The following is a 24,190-nucleotide window of genomic DNA, read 5'->3' on the forward strand; positions in this document are numbered from 1 at the left end:
CTAGTGAATGGAGGCCAAAGATGGGGCTCAACATCCTACGATGCACAGGACAGCCCCCCACAGCAAAGACAGGAACAGGCTTCATAGTCTTAAAGAGCAAGCTTATGGTTACCAGAATGGAAGGGTGGGGGAAGGGATAGTTAGGGAATTTGTGATTATTTACACACTGCTATATTTAACATGGTGAACCAACAAGACCTACTGTGCACCACAGGGAACTCTGTAACAACCTAACTGGGGAAAGAATTTGTGAAAGAATACATTTATGTACATGTATAACTGAATCACTTTTCTGTAAGACTGAAACTAACATAACATTGTGAATCAACTGTACTCCACTATAAAATTTTAAAAGTATTTAAAAATAAAATATGAAATAAACAAAAAATCACAAGTATTACAAAAGAAAAGGAAGAACAATCAAGTTGGACAAGGAGCCCTGGAGTGCCAGTCTGGAGCAGTGACCAGCACGTAATGTGGCCTGGGTGGGCTTCGCTGAAAAGGAAAAAAAATTTTTTTTTTGGTAAGGAGCACTTCCTGCATTTTAGCCCCCCTTATAGATGCATTTCGGAGAAGGCAATGGCACCCCACTTCAGTACTCTTGCCTGGAAAATCCCATGGACGGAGGAGCCCCGTAGGCTGCAGTCCATGGGGTCACTAAGAGTCGGGCACGACTGAGCGATTTCACTTTCACTTTTCACTTTCATGCATTGGAGAAGGAAATGGCAACCCACTCCAGTGTTCTTGCCTGGAGAATCCCAGGGACGGGGGAGCCTGGTGGGCTGCCGTCTATGGGGTCACACAGAGTCAGACACGACTGAAGCCACTTAGCAGCAGCAGCAGCAGCATAGATGCGTTCACACACTCCACCTTCTCACAACCTCTCAACAACCCTCAGAAATAACAAACCTTATCCACTTTCTGTTTAAAATTGTTATCTGATTCCTATTCTCTCACCTTGTCTCAGGCAGGAATGAGAGAGAATTACACGATCAAATAAAATGGAAAGACAAGATTTTTTTTAAAGGAAGACACTCGTTAGTGTAACTTGGAGTCGTGTGTTCTGCACCAACTCCCAAAGGTCCCCAGTGAGATTCAGCCCCAGGTGCCCACAGCAGTACCTGCACCTGAGCACATCCTATACAAGCATTTTCCCTTCCCTCTCCTATCCTCACATTCCTCCAGGGGATTCTAGAACCACCTCCCAGGTAAACTACAAGTCCTCTAATCCTTAGGCTCTGCTTCTGGGGTGACCCAAAGACTCCCTGGCTGTTTCAAGAAACCTGCAGAGTAACACGTTCAGCCTGGCAGGGTTCCATAAGAGGCAGCTGCTTTTATTTTTGCTGTTGATACTGTTATTATAATCTTTCTATAACTGGCCATCCAAGATCAACTGAAAACTCTAGTTAAATGGGTTACCCATATTCAGGGAGAGAAAGAGTCTTAGAAATGTTGATTTTAACCTGTTTTCTTGTTTTTGTTGTGTAGTGGCAAAGTCGTATCCGACTCTTTGAGACCCCCATGGATTGCAGCACACCAGGCTTCTCTGTTCCCCATTATGCCCCAGAGTTTGCTCAAATTCATGTCCATTGAGTCTGTGATACTACCTAACCATCTTAGCGACTGCTGCGCCCTTCTCCTTTTGCCTTCAATCTTTCTCAGCATCAAAGTCTTTTCCAAGGAGTCAGCTCTTTGTATCAGGTGGCCAAAGTATCAGAGTTTCAGCTTCAGCATCAGTCCTTTCAATAAATATTCAGGGTTGATTTCCTTTAGCACTGACTGGTTTGATCTTCTTGCAGCCCAAGGCACCCTGCAAGAGTCTTCTCCAGCACCACAATTTGAAAGCATTCTTGGTGATAACTAAAAGGAGGATTATCAGAGTGATTATAAGACTGGATTGCTGGGTCTTCTGTGATGGCTCAAGTGGTAAGGAATCCACCTGCCAACCCAGGAGACACGAGTTCAAGTCCTGGTCTGGGAAGATCCCACGTGCTGGGCAACTACTAGGCCGGTGGACCACAACTATTGAGTCCCTGCTCCACAAGGAGAGAGTAACCCCCACTTGTCACAGCTAGAGAAAGTACACACAGCAAAGAAGACCCAGCACGGCCAAAATAAGTGAATTAAAAAAAAAAAAAAAAAAAAACTGGATTGCTTCTACTTCACAGGAAGGAATCACAAGTTCAGACAGGAAAGGTAGTTCACCCAGGATTTAGCCAAAACGCGTCTGTGCCCTAATCCAAAGCCATGTTCCTCCTGCAACACAGCCAATTCTCTTAGTTACTGTGCAAGACTGAAACATCCGGACCAAATCTCACAGCTTTCCTACACAAAACCCTGCATTGTGACTTCGTTACTCCTCCCCTCCAGTGGAATCGATTTCCTCTCAGTCAGAATCTAGAACGCCCACGCGACGTGCTTTGACCAATGGGTGTGCAGAAGCGCCACCACGTGAGTCCAGGGGCGCCCGTGCGTTTTTGCGGCTTCCACCCGCGTGCTCCTGGCGTGCTGCGGGTCTCCTGGTTAGAGATTCTGACTTTACTGGGTGAGAATGAGAGGCCGCGTGGAGGGGAAGGCAGTCCCCATGGCCTCCAGCGAGAAAAATCCTCTTGGCTTGTCCGGCCAGTTCACCTGTCACCCCAGGGCAACAACCCAACTGATTCTAGGCAAGACCAGCAAAGGAGTCACCCCCTAAACCCGTGGAATTGTGAAAAGTAACAAGTCAGTTTTAAGCCCCAAGAAGTAGGGTGATTTATCTTGCATAGACAGCAAATGAATATGTGCCATATATTGTAGTGTTGCAGAGCAGTAAGCATATACACTATTCTATACTATTCCACCAAGGAATGAAGGGAAAATGAAGTAGGGTAAGCAGATAGTGCATGATTTGGGGCAGCTGTTTTAAGACAGTCAGGAAAGGGTCTTCTGAAAATGCAACATTTCTTTGGAAAGTGGTTTGACAGTTCTTACGTCAGTGAAACATAGTATTACCATGTGACCCAGCAGTTTCCAAGAAATATGAAAAGATACATCCACATAAAAACTGTCACACTGAATGATCATAGCGGCATGATTCATAGTAACCAAAAAGTGGAACTAAGCCAACTGTCCTGGGGTACATTTAAACAATGAAATGCCACAGCCATAAAAAGAATGAAATCTTAATACATGCTATGATATGGGTGAACTTCAAAAACATTATGCTAAAGGAAAGAAGCCAGATATAAAAGACCATATATTATATGACTCCACATGTAAGAAATATCCAGAAAAAATAGAGGCAAAAATAGATTGGCAGTTGCCTAAGGCTAGGAGTGGGGCTTCCCAGGTCGTTCAGTGGTAATGAATGCACCTGTCAATGCAGGAGACTCAGGTTCGATCCCTGGGTTGGGAAGATCTCCTGACAAATGAAATGGCAACCCATTCCAGTATTCTTGCCTGAGAAATCCCATGGACAGAGGAGCCGGGTGGGCTACAGTCCATGGGGTCAGAAAGAGTCAGACATGACTTAGCAACTAAACAATAACAGAGGCTAGGAGTGATTGGGGGCAAAGTGGAGGGTGATGGTTATAGAGTGTGGGTCTTATTTTTAGGGATTATGAAAAGTTCTTACGTTGGTTATGGCGATGGATGCATGATGGTGTGAATATAATAAAAGCCATTGCATCGCAAGAGTGAATTGTATGGTATGTGAACAGTATTTCAACTAAGCCAGAAAGAGAGAGAGAGGAAAGAGTTAGGAAGGGAGGAAAGATGCAAGGAAAGAAGGAAGGAAGGCAGGGGAAACATTTAAGCACAGATCCAAAAGAAACAAGAGAATAGCCTCAACATATTAGAGGAAGCACATTGCAACCCAAGGGAATAGCAGGTGCAAAATCTTCGCTATTTACTCTCATTTATTTAACAAACATTCATTTAACACCTCCTAAGTGCCAGACCAAGGAGCTGTAGATGTCAAAAAGAAGCAGCTGCAATTTCTGCCCTCATAGAAGTCACACATGAAACTAAGAATTACAATTACTACATTACTAGAACAAAATGTTCCATAAATTAATTTCATTTTCTAATCAATGACTTTCCTACTTTCCTAATTCTCAAGCTCAGATTTTCCCCTCCTTTCTCTTGAATTGTCCAAGAATCTTTCAGTTCAGTTCAGTTCAGTTCAGTTGCTCAGTCGTATCCAACTCTTTGCAACCCCATGAATCGCAGCACGCCAGGCCTCCCTGTTCATCACCAGCTCCTGGAGTTTACTCAAACTCATGTCCATCGAGTCAGTAATGCCATCCAGCCATCTCATCCTCTGTCGTCCCCTTCTCCTCCTGCCCCCAATCCCTCCCAGCATCAGGGTCTTTTCCAATGAGTCAACTCCTCGCATGCAGTGGCCAGACATTTGGAGTTTCAGCTTTAGCATCAGTCCTTCCAATGAACATCCAGGGCTGATCTCCTTTAGAATGGACTGGTTGGATCTCCTTGCAGTCCAAGGAACTCTCAAGAGTCTTCTCCAAAGCCACAGTTCAAAAGCATCAATTCTTCGGTGCTCAGCTTTCTTTACAGTCCAACTCTCACATCCATACATGACCACTGGAAAAACCATAGCCTTGACTAGACGGACTTTTGTTGACAAATTAATGTCTCTGCTTTTTAATATGCTATCTAGGTTGGTCATAACTTTCCTTCCAAGGAGTAAGCATCTTTTAATTTCATGGCTGCAGTCACCATCTGCAGTGATTTTGGAGCCCCAAAAATAAGGTCTGACAGTTTCCCCATTTATTTCCCATGAAGTGATGGGACCAGATGCCATGATCTTAGTTTTCTGAATGTTGAGCTTTAAACCAACTTTTTCACTCTCCTCTTTCACTTTCATCAAGAGGCTTTTTAGTTCCTCTTCACTTTCTGCCATAAGGGTGGTGTCATCTGCATATCTGAGGTTATTGATATTCTCCCGGCAATCTCGATTCCAGTTTGCGCTTCTTCCAGTCCAGCGTTTCTCATGATGTACTTTGCATATAAGTTAAATAAGCAGGGTGAGAATATACAGCCTTGATGTACTCCTTTTCCTATTTGGAACCAGTCTGTTGTTCCATGTCTAGTCCTAACTGTTGCTTCCTGATCTGCATATAGGTTTCTCAATAAGCAGGTCAGGTGGTCTGGTATTCCCATCTCTTTCAGAATTTCCCACAGTTTATTGTGATCCACATAGTCAAAGGCTTTGGCATAGTCAATAAAGCAGAAATAGATGTTTTTCTGGAACTCTGTTGCTTTTTCGATGATCTAGCAGATGTTGGCAATTTGATCTCTGGTTGCTCTGCCTTTTCCAAAACCAGCTTGAACATCTGGAAGTTCATGGTTCATGTATTTCTTTTTTTTTTTTTTGTCGTTGTTGTTGTTTCAAAGTAGTTTATTTAGGGGTTCCAGTTTCACTCCTCAATAGATTTTATGTATTTCTCATATGCTTCTTCACTCATTAGTTCATCTAGTTCTGAAATGTCATCTTGATCAGCCAACCATCTTCGTAACAAGACTTGTTGACAAGTCCTGGATTTTCTGCTAGAGCTTTATTAATTTCAGTTACTTCTCCTGATAGAGGAGAATAGAGTTCACTAGCAGCTTTCACACTTTCCAAAGCACCAAACTCCTCTTGTTTGTTCAACTTTGTCCCAACTTCAGGCAGACTACAGTAAACAACATCTCCCAAAGCTGCCTGTGCAAAATTGCTGATTCCCACTGTTCCGACACCATTTTCTGTTGTTACCCATTCGTGTTTTTCTGTGAATTTCCGCACCGACCGCAGAGCAGGGCCGGTGCGCAGCTCCCGGACGGCACCCGCTCGCAGTCCCCAGGGCCGCGGCGAGCAGGGCGCGCTGGGTGCCGAGATGGCGCGCAGGCTGCCGACCGCGGCCCGCCTGCTCCGCACCGCGCGCAGCGCCATGTTCGCAGGGGTGCAGAGGGTCTCCGCGCGGCACCTAGAGCACCCCGGCCGGCGGGGGCGGGGCGGAACCGGTTCATGTATTTCTGAAGCCTGGCTTGGAGAATTTTGAGCATTACTAACGTGAGAAATGAGTGCAATTGTGTGGTAGTTTGAGCATTCTTTGGCATTGCCTTTCTTTGGGATTGGAAAGAAAACTGACCTTTTCCAGTCCTGTGGCCACTGCTGAGTTTTCCAAATATGCTGGCATATTGAGTGCAGTACTTTCACAGCATCATCTTTCAGGATTTGAAATAGCTCAACTGGAATTCCATCACCTCCACTAGATTTGTTTGCTGCTGCTGCTAAGTCACTTCAGTCGTGTCCGACTCTGTGCGACCCCATAGACAACAGCCCACCAGGCTCCCCCGTCCCTGGGATTCTCCAGGCAAGAACACTGGAGTGGGTTTCCATTTCCTTCTCCAAAGCATGAAAGTGAAAAGTGAAAGTGAAGTCGCTCAGTCGTGCCCGACTCTTAGCGACCCCATGGACTGCAGCCTACCAGGCTCCTCCATCCATGGGATTTTCCAGGCAAGAGTACTGGAGTGGGGTGCCATTGCCTTCTCCAGATTTGTTTAGTGACCCTAAAAACCAAAGGGGAGGAGACTGAGCAGAAAGGCTTCCACCCCCAATGGAGACTGGGACTTTTTCAGCTCACTTTTGCAGTTCCTTTCCAAACCACGCAGTGGCGCTATTGAAGACCAGTCTCTATGGGTTGACCAATGAGATGGGCAGCCTTCTGGATCCAGGTACCCAGAAGCCAAAGCTGTCTCTTTGCACTCACTCTCACCAAGGGACGTGTGGGCTGAGATACAGACCCATATCCACCATCCCAGGAACTCATTATCTTAAGCTTCACCCAAACTCTTTGAATAGGTATTTAATGACTGCCTTCTCTGGCCTCTCGTGAATTCCTTTAACAAATATTTGAGTGCCTACCGTGTACCATGCCCTGTGGAAGGCCAAGTCATGGCAAATAAGACAGCAAACCCCAGCTCAGCTGGATCTAAATCTAAATATTTGAAAAGCAAAATGTTGGGGGAAATATCCAGGTAGAAAGGATTTCTTAGTCAAAATATCGAGAAGACAAAAGAATGATTAATAAACTATTTTAATCTATTATTTGTCTATTTTTTATCTATTTATTATTTATTTGCCTGTGTCTGTTCTTAGTTGTGGCACAGGGATCTTCATCGTGTCATGTGGGATCTCTTATTGCAGCACACAGACTCTCTAGTTGTGGAGTGAGGGCTCAGCAGTTGCTCCTGGGCATGTGGGACCTTACTTCCCAGACCAGAAATCAAACAGAAGTCCCCTGCCTTGGGAGGTGGATTCTTAACCACTGGACCACCAGGGAAGTCCCCAAACTACATTTTCAGAAATTCAACTTTTATTTGGGTCATGTTTCCTTAAGAGGCTGTTTTCCCCAGATCTCTCAGTATATTACCATATAAGCACACACAGTGGGGTTTTAAAAAAATTATTTTAATTGCTGTTCTATTTTTGTTGTACTTTTATATCCATTTCTGGTCCATTCCAGGCTTACCTTAGATATACCCCATGGGCTAGTCTGATTCTACATTCCAGGCTTACCTTAGCTAGTCTGATTCTAAAAAATAGGTTCTGTTTTGTTCTTTCTACTATTTTTGGTTTAAAGACATGGTGTTATTTACTAGTTGAGTCAAACTTCCTGGGTTTAAATCCCAAATATACCCTTTACAAGATGTATTGGGTTGGCCAAAAAGTTCATTCAGTTTAAAAAGTAAAGCTAAAAGACATAGTTTTATATTTTTACCAAGAACTTTATTGAACATCATAATCACAGTTTGTTTCACTACCTTCGGCCATTTTCAGGCAACTTCATAATTCCATCTTCCCAAAACTTATCTTTTTTGGCAAAGAACTGTTCCAGGTGCCTTTTACAGTCTTCCAGGGAATTGAAAATTTTCCATTAAGAAAGTTTTGTAAAGATTGAACTAAATGGACATCTGAAGGTTCAATGTCTGGCAAATACGGCAGATGAATCAGAAATTCCTGGTCAAGCACTTATAGTTTTTGCCTGGTCATCAAAGAAACATGTGGTCTTGTGTTATCCTGATGGAAGATTATGGGTTTTCTGTTGACTAATTCCTGATGCTTTTCATGGAATGCTGCTTTCAGTTGGTCTAGTTGGGAGAAGTAGTTGTTGGAATTCATCGTTTGGTTTTCCAAAAGGAGCTCATATAAAGGACTCCCTTCCAATCCCACCATATACACGTCCTCACCTTCTTTGGATGAAGACTGGCCTTTGCTGTAATTGATAGTAGTTCATTTCACTTGCCCCCAAATCTATTCCATTCCACATTATTGATTATCACACAGTATCCACTTTTCATCGCCTATCACAATTTGTTTGAAAAATGGAGTGGTTTCAGACTTCCCTGGTCATCCGGTGGTTAAGAATCCACTTGCCCATGCAGGGGAAATGGGCTCGATCCCTGGTCTGGGAAGATCTCACATGCCATGGAGCAACTAAACCCATGTACCACAACTACTGAGCCCCCGTGCTGCAAGTACTGAAGCCCTAGAGCCCATGATCTGCCACAAGAGAAGCCATGGCAGTAAGAAGCCTGTGTCCCACAATGAAGACTCAGCATAGTCAAAAATAAATATATATACTTTTTAAAATTCTACTGTCATTTAAAACAATGAAACATTTTTGTTATGTTTCAGTAGAGAATTGCATATGGAAATACAGTGAAGAAAGTTTTTCCCCCGTTAACTTATGTGGAACCCAAACATCAAAGTGATTAACATAATCAAGCTGGTGCAAATTATTTTCAACACTTGACCTGAATACTTTGAGTGTATTGGCTATCTCTCATGTGGTATAACATTGATTATTCTCAGTGAATGTATTGATTTGATTGATATCAATTTCAACTGATCTACCTGACTATGGAACAACATTCAGCAAGAAATCTCCAGCACAAAACTTCACAGACCACTATTGACATGTTCACAGCACCTTCTCATACACTGCACAAATCTCTTTGCATTTCAGTTATGTTTTTTGTTGTTATTCAATCACTAAGTTCTGTCCAACTCTTTGCAATTCCATGGACTGAAGCACACCAGGCTTCCCTGTCCTTCACTGTCTCCCGCAGTTTGCTCAAACTCATGTCCTTAAGTCAGTGATGTTATCCAACTATCTAATCCTCTGTTGCCCGCTTCTCCTCCTGCCCTTAATCTTTCCCAGCATCAAGGTCTTTTCCAATGAGTTGGCTAGAAGAGTTGCCTTTTTACCTTTCTTGAAATAATAAAGCATTGTATGCTAAAAATGTTGCTTTCTTTCCTTCCACCTTCAATATAAAATGGCCACCCCAAAATTCACCAATTTTGATGTTTTTTTAAATGCATGCTGATATGATAGCTGTCACAATACATTCTAACAAAATTGTTTCAAATGAAGTTAAAGACAACTAAGAACCACTAGAGCCATCTTTTGGAAGAAAATGAATGAATCTTTTGGCCAAACCAATACAATCTTAGAACAATCAATGACTCTTCTTATGACTCAGTTCCCCATTTAAAAAATGGGAGAGTAAAATTAATAGTTTCTACTTCTTCAGACTGTTATGAGCTTATCAGTTAACATGTATAAAAGTTCTTTAAAACTCATGGCTATTCTTATTTTTATTCAATTATTTCAACTTTAATTTAAAAAACATCCCCTATTCTTACTTTCTTTTAGTTTATTTTGGCTTTTAATAAACTAATTTGTCTATCTATGACCCAGCAACTAATGTCCTGGATGTTTATCCTAGAAAAAAGAAAAAGTATGTTCACCCAAAATTTGGGTACAAATGTTTATAGCATCATTGTTTATAATAGCCATTTAGTGGAAACAACCCATTAAAAAAAAACTAACTTGTCAAGTGAGATTCTTAATTCCTTCATTTTCAGTCCTTTGTTAATGGAATGAACCATCCTTTCAATCCACCCTTCCCCCCAACTCCTCTCTCTTACTTTCCACACATCCCCCTCGCCTTAGTTTAAAAAACAAAAAGATTTCACATTTTTACCAGAGAACTTCTTTTGCTTCTCACTGAATCTCATTGTGGCTTTTCCCCCCCTCATTGTGGCTTTTGATCCTGTTTCCTGAATCCTGCAGATTTTGAGTTTCAGTATGTATTGACTCTTCTGGTTTGCTTTTCTATACATTGTATCCTTTTCCATCTTTTTCTATGAGATGGTTTAGGTTTTTTTTTTCTTTATTAACTTAGAGAAGTTCTGTAGGTAGAGATGCAAAGGCAAATAGTATCTCCCAAGTAATGGAGGGTTCTTTCCATTTTTCTTGTGATGCTTTTGATTGCTCATTAATGAATAAGAAGAACTTGATGGGCACTCACTCTGAAACAAACGAGTAATAAACTAGTTGCATAGGCGGCCATGGTCTAGATCCCAGTGACCTAGATTGACAAGAAGCAAAAACCACTTGAGATATATAGCTCTGGGACATTTCTGTAACTTACACACACACAACCACGCCAAGTATGCAAGGCATATGCAAGGGTGTGCATCACCCATTCGGAGAGAGGCTGGCCATGGTGCTGAGTTGGGGAAGATGGTTAGACATTAAAAGTCAACAGTCAGACTTCCCTGGTGGCTCCGTGGATAAGAATCTGCCTGCCAATGAAAGGGACATGGGTTTGATCCCTGGTGCAGGAAGATTTCCACATGCCAAAGAGCAACAAAGCTCGTGCGTCAAAACTACAGAGCCTGCGCGCCTGGAGCCTGTGCTCCACGAGAAGAGAAGCCAAAGCAATGAGAAGCTCTTGAACCACAAGAGTAGCTCCTGCTCACCGCAGAAACCCCATGCAAAGAGAAAAAGAAAGCCCATGCAAAGCAATGAAGACCCAATGCAGCCAAAAATTAATAAAATAAAAATTTTAAAAGTCAGCAGGCCTGGGGAATTCGCTGGTGGTCCAGGGGTTAGGACTCTGCACTTCCACTGCAGTGAGCACAGGTTCAGGAACTAAGATCCCACGAGCTGCACTGAGTGGCCAAAAAACAGATAATTACAACAGCAAAAGTCAGCAGGGCTCAGAGGCCATGCAGGGCTGACGAAGATTCCTGTCCACAGGATGGGAGGTTCCCGCTCCTCTTTCTAGAAGTCCCCTGGTTCTGAGATGCACAAGGCTTATCTTGCCTTTGTCATCAGAAATGGAACCTGAATCAACAGGGGCTGACAGCTGCCTTACCAGCAGGAGGTTACAGAGGGGCAGGACATTCTGGGAGGGTGCACCCTCCTTCTAGGGCTCTCAAGGACAGCAGAACGCAGGAGGGTTGAGGGCTCAGTAGGAGGAAACGGAAGGAAAAAACCCACAAGCGTTGCACAATCTCATTAGACTATGTTCTTGGGAAAGGATCTAGTAGGAATGGATTTGTCAGCCATTATGGAGGGCATTGCTATTTACTTTTGGCTGTCTTGGATCTTTGTAAAGAATCTGCCTGCAAAGCAGGAGACATAGGTTCAATCCCTGGGCTGGGAAGATCCTCTGGAGAAGGGAATGCCGACACACTCCAGTATTCTTGGCCTGGAAAATCCCATGGACAGAGGAGCTTGGCGGGCTACAGTCCATGGGGTTGCAAAGAGTCGACACGACTGAGCGACTGACACACACATGGGGGGCATTAGAGGAAGTTTTCTGGAAGAAGTAGCATTGCAACAGGGCCACCAAGAACTTGTGCACTGCTGACAGAGAAAGGAACAGTCAGAGGGCACAGCCAAGGCTAAGGCAAGGAGACAGGAAAGTGGATCTCTGTTGTACATACCTGTAGCTGAGGCTACTTTTGGGGAGCGGCGGCAGAAGAGGGGAGATGTGCACCAATACCAGGCAACCAGAGGCTGCCCACTCCCTGTCCTGTACTCAGAATTTTCCCACAGGGGAAGTTCAAAGGGAAGGGAGGTCCCAGGCACAAGATCAGCCACAGCCCTCTAACTTCTAGCCCTGTCCCCCACCCAGGGAAGGGAATGGAGACTCATCCTGGGAGTGGGAGAGAGAGAGCAAGAAGATGGGAAACATGTGACCAGGGCCTTGAAAACAATGTGATGAGTCTAGGAAGCACAGGGGACTAGGAGAACCCTAGAAGCATCTGACTCAGCCTAGAGGATCCAGTGGGGCTTCCAGGAGGAGGTGTTGCCTGAAGAAAAAACAGAATTATTCCAGAGGATGAGAGAGCGTGATATTAATATTTGCTAAGATTGGGAGGAGAGAGGCCACAGGACTCTTCAGAGAAGCTGAGACTAAGTCAGAGTGGTAATCTGAGGCTGGGGTGCCAGCTGGGGCCAGATTGTAAAGGGACTTGGATCATGGAGACAGGGGGTTTGGATTAGTGTGGGAGGAAGGTGAAAGTCAGACTTCCCCAGGTGGCTCAGCGGTAAAGAATCTGCCTACAGTGCAGGAGACGCAAGAGGCTCTGGTTTGATCCCTGGCTTGGGAAGACCCCCTGGAGGATGGTCCAGCAATCCACTCCAGTATTACGTGGAAAAGCCCATGGACAGAAGAGACTGGTGAGCTACGGTCTATAGGGTCACGAAGAGTCTGAAGTGACTGAGTTCGCAAGGTGAAAGTCACAAGGTTCAGTCCCAAGGCCAAGACCACTCTGATTTCCATTCTTGCCAAAGACGAGAAGCTTGCTATTGACCAGGGTACCTGGTTTGGTGCAAAGCATATCTTGTGCTTTGGTTGCTGATGTTACTTTTGGCTTTGCCTTTTTATTATTAAAAAAACTAAGCATGTACAAAGGTTAAATATGAAAACCCCCTTGCCTTCTCAGCTTTATCAAGTACTGACTTCTTTGTGTTTTTGAGATCTTCTTAAAAGTAAATAAATTGTAGCTAATAGTCTCATATACCCACTCTGGTTTTATTTCTCTCCTTCCTTCCCCAAAGAAGATGCCCTCCCAAACTTTGTGTTTCTCATATTAAATCATATCTGAATCAGGTGTGCATTTAAACAATTTATTGAATTGTTTCATCCATCTGAAAACTTTGTCTAAACAGTACCATGTGGGATACATCCTTCCACAATTTATTTTTGACCTTTCCACATTGCAGTTACAAAATATATCTATTCAATGCTTATTCTTCTTAAAACACACACACACCCACACACACAAAACAAATGCTGAGATAAACAAAGAACGGGATAAAAATTTCTTCTTTTGATAAGTGAGAATTTCTGGGAACCCACAGAAATGTCTTACTTGTGAATTAACACAACATTATAAAGCAGCTATAGGGCTTCCTCAGTGGCTCAGTGATAAAGAATACACCTGCAATGCAGGAGACTTAAGAGGCTTGGGTTCAGTCCCTGGGTTGGGAAGATCCCCTGCAGGAGGGCATGGCAACCCACTACAGCATTCTTGCCTGGAGAATCCCTTGTGGGTCTAAGTCCCAAGCTGAGTTACATAGTCAACTTATACCATGGGATGAAGCTGAGACCATGGAAGTGAGAAATGGAGTATTTCTTGCCATATCAATAAACAAGGGTGTCACAATCATCAGCAATTGGAGCCTTCCAGGCAACCGGGAAGAGAACAATACCTGTGATCCGACAGCCATTAGACTGCAGCCACTCTCCATTGTGAGCCCCAAGGGAGTGCAAGATGTGAAAACACAGGATACTGGCTCCAGACAGCTGAGATGCACATGGAAGGAATGATTTTCAATGAGCCTAGACTCTTGCATCTTACCATGCATAGGTGAGCACTAAATTCCTTAACCTGGGATATCTGGTTTTCTTTAATTAACAATAATCTTCTGATGTTTAGACTACTGACCCTTTGTTGCAACACTTCTATATAACCTGGCTCCTCTTCTCACCTCCTTGGAGCAGCTCTTTCAAGCCTACTTGATATGCTGCCTCCTGGCCTTGAAGTCCTAAAAATTCCCATGGAATAAAACATAACTCTTAACTTTTAGATTTTGACTAATTTTTAAGTCAACAGAAGGTAGAGATGGATAAGAATGGGGTCAGAAACAGCATCTCTGATCTGCCGAGGACCACTGTAAAAAAGAACTTACAGTGAGCCACACCAATTAATCACTCACTCATTCTTTCACTCCTGTTTCTGCTGTTATTATGTTACTGCTGTTCAGTTGCTCAGCTGTGTCCGACTCTTGAGACCCCATGAACTGCAGCACACCAGGCTTCCTGTCCTTCACCATCTCCCAGAGCTTGCTCAAACTCATGTCCATTGAGTCAGTGATTCCATCCAACCATCTTGTCCTCTGTCACCCCCTTCTCCTCTTGTCTTCAATCTTCCCCAGCATCAGGGTCTTTTCTAATGAAAAAAAGGCTTCTGCACCCATGGGCCCCACAGGGTCCTGCTCAGTTTCAGTCCTGAACATGGAGATAATTTAAAAATACCTGCTTTATCTTGAGAAAGAATAACAGAGATGGGGCAATCAGGCTTCCTGAGCTTCAGGCTATATTACAAAGCTACAGTAATCAAAACAGTATGGTACTGGCACAAAAATAGAAATGTAGATCAATGGAACATAATAGAAAGTCCAGAGATAAACCCATGCACCTATGATCACCTAATCTATAACGAAGGAGATAAGAATATACAATGGAGAAAAGACAGTCTCTTCAATAAATGATGCTGAGAAAACTGGACAGCTACATGTAAAAAATGAAACTTAGAACACTCCCTAACACCATATGCAAAACTAAACTCAAAATGAATTGAAGACCTAAATGCAAGATGGGACATTATAAAACTCTTAGAGAAAAACATAGGCAGAACACTCTGACATAAATTGCAGCAAGGTGTTATTGATATACTTTCTGGAGTGATGAAAATAAAAGCAAAAATAAACAAATGAGACCTAATTAAGCTTAAAAGCTTTGCACAGCACAGGAAACAGTAAACAAAATAAAAAGTAAGCCCTGGGAATGGGAAAAAATATTTGCAAAAGAAGCAACAGACATGAGATTAATCTCCAAAATATAATAATAGCTCAGGCAGCTCAATATTTAAAAAAAAAAACTCAATCAAAAAATAGCAAGGAACTTCCCTGATGGCACAGTGGGTAAAGAGTTAACCTACCAATACAGAGAACACAAGTTCCATCCCTGGTCCAGGAAGATCCCACATGCCATGGGACAGCTCAGCCCATGTACCACTACTACTGAGACAGCTCAGCCCATGCACCACTACTACTGAGCCCACACTCTGGAGCCCATTCTCCACAACAAAGAGAAGCCACCACATATGAGAAGCCTGGGCACTGCAATTAGAGAGTAGTCCTTACTCACTGCAGCTAGAGAAAGCCCAAGTGCAGCAAAGAAGACCCAGCACAGCCAAAAATTAAAAACTTAAATAAAAACAAACTAATTAAAATTTTGAATTAAAAAAAATGATAGTTAAGAAAGACCTACTGTGCAGCACAGGGAACTCTATTCAGTAGTATGTAATGACCCATATGGGAAAAGAATCTTAAAAATAGTGGACGTATGTATATGTATAACTGATTCACTTTGCTGTACACCTGAAACTAACACAACATTGTAAATCAATAATATTCCAATACATTTTTTAAAAATTCAGGTCTCCCCTCCTATTTCTGCCACAAACAGAACAAACAAAAACAAAATCCACTAAATTAAGTCGATTTTGCTGCATTGGCATAAGTGGGGACCATCGAGGTGCCCATCTGAACAAAAGGACAAAAGTAAATTCAGAGAGAGTAATTGGAAGCACCTCGAGAAAAAGGAAGGAAAAGAAAAAGATTTCTGACAGAGTTAAGGCTTTTATTGATATCCAGAAAGTTCTCAAATAGTATCTAATCAGATCGAGTAACAACCTGATTTGTTCTTGTAGACATTATATATGTGTTAGTGTGTGTGTGTGTTTAATTCAACTTTCTAAAATTTGGTTTTATGATGTCTATTGGGCTTCCCTGGTGACTCAGATGGTAAAGAATCTACCTGCAATGTGGGAGACATGGGTTTGATCCCTGGGTTGGGAAGATCCCCTGGAGAAGGGCATGGCTACCCACTCCAGTATTCTTGCCTGGAGAATCCCCATGGATAGAGGAGCCTGGCAGGCTACAGTCCATGGCATCACAGAGAATCAGACATGACTGAGCAACTAAGCACAGCACAGATGAAAATACAGACAAAATTAACAAAGGAAAAAGTTCCTCTGAAGTGGAATCAGGAAGTAGAAGAAAACGGTAAGTCAACACTCCAAAGAGAATCAAATGTAATCCAACAAACATTTCAGATATGAAAAATCACTATACATCAAAAATTAAAAACTAGGGATTTCCCTGGTGGTCCAGTGTTTAAGACTTCACCTTCTGATGCAGGTCCAGTGTTTAAGACTTCACCTGACCAGGGATGAAACCCTGTCGGGTAACTGAGATCCCAACAGGGATCTGGCTGCAGAATGCAGCCAGATTTTTTTTTTTAATTCAAAAGCTAAAGAGTCAAGTACTGATGTGATGAAGAGATATTTGAATCAACTAGGGAAAGATATGGCAGAAAAAGACAAACTTATTTCAGAAATGCAGACTAAATAAGGTACCCAAGAGAGAATAAACGCAAATGAAAGTATAATAAAAAGACGTTGGAAAAAGACAGAAAAACAACAAAGAGAGTGACAATGACATAAAGAGGAAGAAATAGAAAAGCTTCGGAGGTGGGGAGAAATGAATGGCAATGGAATTTTGGACATTGAAGGAGAAATACACACTTTTGGGGATCCTTGAAGAAACAAAACAAAACAGCAAATATTTAAAGTCATAGGGAATCCCTTGGCAGTCCAGTGATTGGGACTCCACACTTCCCCTAGAGGGACCATAGATTCAATCCCTGGTGGGGGATCTAGGACCGTGCATGCCACACGGGCAAAAACAAAAATTAATCAATTTTTAAAAGGTAACATATGGGACTTCCCTGGTATGCCAGTGGTTAAGAATTCATTTTGTGATGCAAGGGATGTGGGTTTGATCCCTGGTCAAGGAATTGAGATTCCGCTGCTTTGGAGCAACTCTACCTGGGCACTACAACTACTGAGCCCACAAGCCATAGTTGGAGAGTCCGTGTGCTGCAATGAAAGACCCTGCATGATACAAGAAAGACCCAACACAGCCAGATGAATGAAGTAAAATCATAATAAAATTTTTTCCTGAAATAGGAAATCACCTGAAATTACACATTGAGAGGGCTGACTAGGTACCTGGGAAAGTAGCCCAGAACGTCAACTCTGAGGCATATTCCTATGTCTATTTGACATAGGAAAAGCTACTTGATTTTGAAGATTAAGATAAAATTCTTAAGGTCTTCCAAATCAAGAAATTTATGAAGTCATAAGAATTATACTGGTATTAGACTTTTCAAAGCTAATACTCAAAGCAATACAACAATGGAGGAACATTAAAAATTACTCAATGAATGAAAGTATGAACCAAGGATTTGATATCCAGCCCAGCTGTCTTTCAAACATGTACAAGAAATTAAGGAATTTAATCTATGTGTGTGTGTGTGTGTGTATATATATATATGTACACACGCACACACATGTGCTTAGTCACTCAGTGGTGTCCGACTCTTTGGGACCCCATGGACTGTAGCTCACCAGTCTCCTCTGTCCATGTGATTCTCTAGGCAAAAATAGTGGCCTGAATAGCCATACCCTTCTCTAGAGGATCTTCCCTATCTCCTGCAGCTCCTGATTGCAAGTGGATTCATTACCATATGAACCACCTGGGAAGTCCCAATCCCAGGTGGCTAGGTGCTAAAGAATCTGCGGGTCAATGCAAGAGATGCAGGAAATGCAGTTTCAATTCCTATATCAGGAAGATTCCCTGGAGGAGGAAATGGCAACCCACTCCAGTATTCCTCCCTAGAAAAATCCCATGGATGGAGGAGCCTGGCGGGCCAAAGTCCATAGGGTTGCAAAGAGCCAGACACACCTGAGCATGCATGAAATGCACAAACAGGAGGGTGGTGGGGAAACACCAGGCAAACTCAATCTGAGGAACAGTGTACAGAAACATTGACCAGCACTCATCAAAAATGACAAGAGCATGAAGGTCAGGACAAGATTAGACCATTACAGATTGGAGGAGACTAAGAAATGACAATTAAATGCGATTTGACGTCCTGAGCCAGGAAAAGAACCAAATAAGTTCTGTAGTTTGGTTAATAATAGTGTATCAACATGACATTTCCTGGGTTTGATCATTATACTGTGGTTGGTAAGATGTTAACATTGGTGGAATGTGGATGAAGAGTATTTGGGAATTCATGTCTATTTCCCCAACTTTTCTTCTAAGTCTTAAAATTATTTCACAGTACAAAGTAAAATAAATAACTGCACTCCAGTGCTTATTTCACTCATAAATTTTATCTTAGCATAACGTTTCTATTGAGTTTGTGCCTTTAGTGCTTGCCCACCAGCTGACCCCACACTCAGGAGTGGTTTATTTGGGAGATGAACCTGAGAGGCATGAGTAAGGCAGTGGGGATGTGAGAAATGGAAAAGTGGGAATTAAGATAACAGATAGAAATAAGGTCTTTAATTGACTTATCTGAAAATAGTGAGTTTAGACTGCTTATCCAGTGTGTGTGTGTGCTTAGTCGCTTCAGTCATGTTCAACTCTTTGCAATCTTATGGAACAGCCTGCCAGGCTGCTCTGTCCGTGGGATTGGAATGGACGCCCTCCTCCAGGGGATCTTCCCAACCCAAGGATCGAGACTACGTCTTCTGCGTCTCCTACATTGCAGGCGGATTCTTTACTGCTGAGTCACCTGGGAATCCTATGCTTATCCAGTGGGACCAATGTAATCACAGGGTCCTTTAAATGTGGAACAGAAGAAGCAGTGTTTGAGCCGCACAAGGTGAGAAAGACTGAGTCATGGCTGGCTCTGCAGATGGAGGGAAGGAGCCCCCAGCCGACAATTGCTGGCAGCCTCTAGAAACTGGAAAAGGCAAGAAAGCAGATTCTCCCCAGGAATATTCAGAAAGGAAGGCAGCCCTACTTGATTTCAAGCCCGCGAGACCCATTTTGGACTTCTGACTTCCAGAACCGTAAGATAACACATTTGTGTTGTCTGAAGCCACTAAGTTTGTGATAATTTGTTACAGCACCAATAGGAAGCCAATGTGTACTTAGTCACTCAGTCATGTCCAACTCTTTGGGACTCTATGGACTGTAGCCTGCCGGGCTCCTCTGTCCATGGGGATTCTCCAGGCAAGAATACTGGAGTGGGTTGCCATGCCCTCCTCCAGGCGATCTTTCCAACCCAGGGATCAAACCCAGGTCTCCCGCATTGCAGGCCAATTCTTTACCATCTGAGCCGCTGGGGAAGCCAAAACACATGCCTAGAAATAGTGGGTTTTTTCAGATTCATATGAAGAAAATCATAAAACTTTACTGAAGGACATTTTTAAAGTACCTGAATAGGGGAGGGTAGGTGGGGAAGGGATAGACTGGGAGTTTGGGATTAGCAGATGCAAACTGTTATATACAGAATAGATAAACAACAAGATCCTACTGTATAGCACAGGGTAATATATTCAATATCCTGTAATAAAACCATAATGGAAAAGAATACAAAAAAAATATATATGCATAAAATCACTTTGCCGTACACTAGAAACTAAGACAACATTGTAAATCAAGTATACATTAATAAAATAAATTTTTTAAACCAAAGTACCTGAATAATAATTGGTTCATGAATAAATGAACACATAGCTAGACAGACACATATAAACATATACATATTGTATATATGCATATTCCCAACCAAAATTACAAACTGATTCAAAACCCTATCTGGGGACTTCCCTGGTGGTCCAGTAGTTGGGAGTCTGCCTGCCAATGCAGGAGACAGGGCTTCAATTCCTGCTCTGGGAAGATCCCACATGCCGAAGCGCAGCTAAGCCCGTGTGCCACAACTTCTGAAGCCTGTGGGCCCTACAGCCCAAGCTCTGCAAAAAGAAGCCACTGCAATGAGAAGCCCGCGTACTGCAGTGAAGAGTAGCACCCCCCCATCCCATTCCCCACTTACCACAGCTAGAGAAAGCCTGCATGCAGCAACGAAGATCCAGCACAGCCAAACATAAATAATTTAACTAAATTCAATAAAAACTGTATCTGGGGGACTTCCCTGGCAGTCCAGTGGTTAAGACTCCATGCTTCCAATGCAGGGGGAGGGAAATACAGGTCCCATCCCTGGTCAGGAAACTAAGATCTCACATGCTACGTGGTGCAGACAAAAAACAAAACAAAACGGTATCAACTACACAAAAAAGAAAAGCGTATTGAAAAAAGACAATGTCCTCCAGTGCATCAAACAGATTATCAAACTACAGTGACTCAAACAGTGGCAAAGGAACAAAAATAAGTTCAATGGGACACATAATGCAAGGTATGACTTTATTAGGGGGATATCATGGTGGGACAGAGCGGGGAGCTGAGCCTATCGATAGATGAAGAAAAATGGTCTATAGCTTGTGGAGAGATTGGTCTTAGAGAATCTCAAAGTCTTCTGAATACTAAGGGGATGGGCATTCACCAAAGGGGAAAACAGAAAGGGGTGGGGCCCAAGAGGAACCTCGGAGTGCCTGTTCCAGTTGGCTGATCTCTGCTAACCGGGCAGGATCGGGGGTGGGGCGGGGCGGGGCGAGGTGGGGTGGTGGAGGCAACAGCCCTCAGAGGACTGGGCAGGGAACCGAGGGCTTCTCACAGATCCAGGGGTTTTCTGTAACACATCTGCCATCATTCCAGCCATCGTTGTGCAGTTCCACACAGTCCTCATCTCCGTGGTTGTTGGGCTCCCCTTTTTTCCAGAAGCTGTGAACCGCATCAGCGCAATGAGACCCCTACTCCACCCAGTGCCCACCCCCAATTTTGGAGGGGCTGGTCCCTGGACTTTGACAGCAAATTGCCAAGTACCAGCCAGAGGTTGGTGAGGAATTCGGAGGCAGGGTTTTTGAAATGTGGGTTCAAACACCACATCCACCAGAATCAGTTCTGGGAAAGTTAAATGTGGGCTTCCCTGGTGGCTCAGATGGTAAAGACTCTACCTGCAATGTGGGAGACCCAGGTTTAATCCCTGGGGTTGGAAAGATTCCCTGGAGAAGAAAATGGGTACCCATTCCAGTACTCTTGCCTGGAGAATTCCATGAACAGAGGAGCCTGGTGGGCTACAGTCCATGGGGTTGCAAAGAGCCTGACACAATTGAGTGATGACACTAACACAAAATTAAATGCAGATTCCTGGGCCTGTACCTAGACGTATAGAATCAGACTCCCACCCAACTCCTACCCCCTACCCCCAGATGAAGGCAGCACTCTGCATCTTCACCAAGCTTCTCAGGTGATGCTTTCCAGTCCAGAGTCTGAGCACCCTTGGTCTGGAGTTCCTGCCCACCTCTCCTGGGACATTGTCACTGGGAGGTTACCTGAGTTGGACAGGACTGTCATCCACCCACCGCCAGGAACCCTCACTGTGGTGGTCACTGAGGCCGATCCAGGTGGGTTTATTATTTCTGGGATACCAAAAGTTCAGGAATTTCTGGGGGTGGGTGGGGAGAGGGGTATCAGGAGGAAGATCCCTGGACGCCACACATCCCATGTCTGCCCACATCTCCATGGACCCCTACCTCCCACAGAAGTTCTTCTCACAGTCTAGCCTAGAGGCCTTACTCAAGTTGTATGCGTTAACATGTGCATGGAGGCTGTGGATGTGTGTTAATGTAATACACATGTGGATATGACTTGTGTCTCAGTTAACATGCATTGTATATGGCCTCAAGGGCACTCTGAATTCCCTTCCTGTCCATACCTGGGCTCCTCTCATCCATGTTCTTCTCTCACATGACCTTCCTGAGTCCATTATGATTCCTCCTCCCAGAAGCCTTCCCTGATTGTATCTCACCTCTCATCCCCCCGCCACACCCCCAGCTGCCCATCTCTCAGAGGGCAGAAGAGGGAAGCAGAAGGTTCTTTCTTGACCTGGCAATATGGCCCAGCCTCTCGGGGGACCTTGCCCAGCCCACCTCCTCCTCAGTACTCTCGATGATAACTAGGTGGGCCCCAATAAGCAGACAGGCAGAGACAGCAGATCTCCAGTCACTCTGGGTCCAGGAGAAGAAGTAGCAGCTTCCATCGAAAAACTCCCAATTCTGAGGACAAGGATGGCACAGGCCAGCTGGGGAAGAGGAGTGGAGTTGGGACAGAGACATTGCTTGGCTCCTAGGCTCCAGATCTTCGGAACCCAGGGCTAGGCCCTTCTCTTCAGCTGTCAGCTCAGTTCCTCAAGAAACCCATGAGGAACATTCCAGCTCTGCTCTGCCCTCCTCAGCCTGGCAGCTGCAGCAGGTGTGGCCCAGCCCCCACCCACCATCCTGTGACTTCCTCTTGACCTTGGTGTGGTTCCCTTACCCAGGGTGGCATTCATCCGGGTCAGGCGCTGTAGGATCTTCTCCAGGTTTGATTGCATCTGCTTCTCTGCAACTTCAGCTGGAGGGAGAGGACGTCAATTATTAAGCACCTACTGTGTATGTGGTGCAGAGAGCCCCATGAGAACATCGTGTGTGGATGTCAGGTGACCCAGAGAGCCCATCATACAGACGAGAAAACTGAGGCTTAGAGAGTGACTTGCCCGACATCGCCAGCTCACCAGGACCTCTTGCAGGGGTCCGATCCCCTCCCTGACTCCTGCCCTCTCTCCTCCACCCCTGGCAGTGGTGGCTTGTCCACAGCCATACAGCCCCTCCCTACTCAGACTCCGGAACCTGGTGTCCAGCCACTTATCCAGGCTGTTGTTCTCACGGCCTCCCGAATCTCTCTGCAGACACTGGATCCTGGAAACTACAACGGAGCAGAGAAATCCCTCTTTAAGCACTGACCCTGAGCCAAATCTGCTTTCAAGGTCACCCCACCGGGAGGATGAACCACCTTTCAAATAAGGAAGCAGACTTAGAGAGGGAGAGTTACTGGCACATGGTCACACAGAAGGTGACACAGAGCCCGCACGACCCAGCCCTAGTAGGTCTAGGGACTGTGGAAAAGGGCAAAGACCATCTCAGAGAGAAAACCCAAAGGGACCGAGGACTCTAAGCCCCTAGATGCTCACTCACCTTGAACCAGAGTGGTCAGCTGGAGCGTGAAGAAGCCCAGTGAGACGAAGAGGAGCAGCAGGAGAAGCAGAGGGCCCCAGGTCAGACACTCTGCAGGACCAGCAGATGGCTGGGGCTCGGGGCTGGGGGCAGACTCTGCCCCCACTCCACCCCCTGCCTGCCCCCGTTCCCCTAGCTGCCTGCTCCTGAACCAAGCACTCCCGTACCTGACAAGCTCCTCAAACTGTGTAGTGGTCGAGGGTGTCTCTCAGCCAGTCTCTGGCCCCCAAATGTCTCCTCCTCTGGACAGAACAGAGCACATGCACTTGAACTTGGAAGTCGGCTGAGCCCTGCTCTCAGAGTTGCAAGCTGGCTGCCAGGCCCCAAGCACCATCAGGAGCCTGGGACCCTGTCATCCCCACTATCACCCCAGACTGGGGGCCCAGCCTCACCAGAGTCATCTGGCTCCTTGTGTTCATACATCTCTGCCATCCTTCTTCCCTTTCTGTTCCTCTTCCCAATACTTCTCTGGACTATGGTTTTTATAACCTCATGTATTTCCCTCTGTAGCCCCTCCTCAGACCTGTTCTTTCTCAACTCACAGAGAATGAGGAACACGATAGGGATAACACTTCCTCTCAGAAAAATCTGGGGGCCCGTGAAGCGGCTGACACAACTAAAGAGAGGTCACTTCGGGCGGGGCAGAGGCTGGGCAGTCAACTTTGCAGCCAGAAGGCACTATTCCAACCCCTGTCCAACCCTGGTACCTTCAGCCTCATGTTTCCAGAGCCCCAGTTCCCTCACCTGGGAAATGGGACAATGAGCCTGCCTAAAGGAAACTGACCCTGAATATTCCTTGGAAGGACTGATGCAGAAGCTGAAGCTCCAACACTCTGGACACCTGATGCGAAGAACTGACTCACTGGGAAAGACCCTGATGCTGAGAAAGACTGAGGGCAAGAAAAGCAGGTGACAGAGGAGGAGATGCTTGCAGGGCATCATTGACTCAGTGGTCATGAGTTTGAGCAAAGTCTGGGAGAGAGTGAAGGACAAGGAAGCCTGGCGTGCTACAGTTCATGGGGTCACAAAGAG

General features: G+C 44.6%; 2 protein-coding genes across 2 annotated transcripts; both read right to left on the reverse strand.

The window, feature by feature from the left end:
• Positions 1-5,351: 5,351 nt before the first annotated feature.
• On the reverse strand, positions 5,352-5,944 carry LOC133251982 (glycine cleavage system H protein, mitochondrial-like). Its single transcript, XM_061424751.1, has one exon. It carries the CDS (start codon positions 5,927-5,929, stop codon positions 5,474-5,476), a length of 456 nt encoding a protein of 151 aa, XP_061280735.1. The 5' UTR covers positions 5,930-5,944; the 3' UTR covers positions 5,352-5,473.
• A 14,453-nt stretch (positions 5,945-20,397) lies between these two features.
• LOC133250740 (CD209 antigen-like protein E) lies at positions 20,398-23,708 on the reverse strand. The gene is made up of 8 exons (XM_061422341.1): positions 23,551-23,708; positions 23,326-23,400; positions 23,120-23,209; positions 22,761-22,850; positions 22,422-22,499; positions 22,037-22,188; positions 21,440-21,552; positions 20,398-20,828 (listed from the first exon to the last, which is right to left on the reverse strand). The coding sequence occupies exons 1-8, from the start codon at positions 23,588-23,590 to the stop codon at positions 20,687-20,689; spliced, it is 780 nt and encodes a 259-aa protein (XP_061278325.1). The 5' UTR covers positions 23,591-23,708; the 3' UTR covers positions 20,398-20,686.
• Positions 23,709-24,190: the final 482 nt, after the last annotated feature.

The sequence above is a fragment of the Bos javanicus genome, chromosome 7 (genome assembly GCF_032452875.1).
Source record: "Bos javanicus breed banteng chromosome 7, ARS-OSU_banteng_1.0, whole genome shotgun sequence".
NCBI classification, from domain to species: Eukaryota; Metazoa; Chordata; class Mammalia; order Artiodactyla; family Bovidae; genus Bos; species Bos javanicus.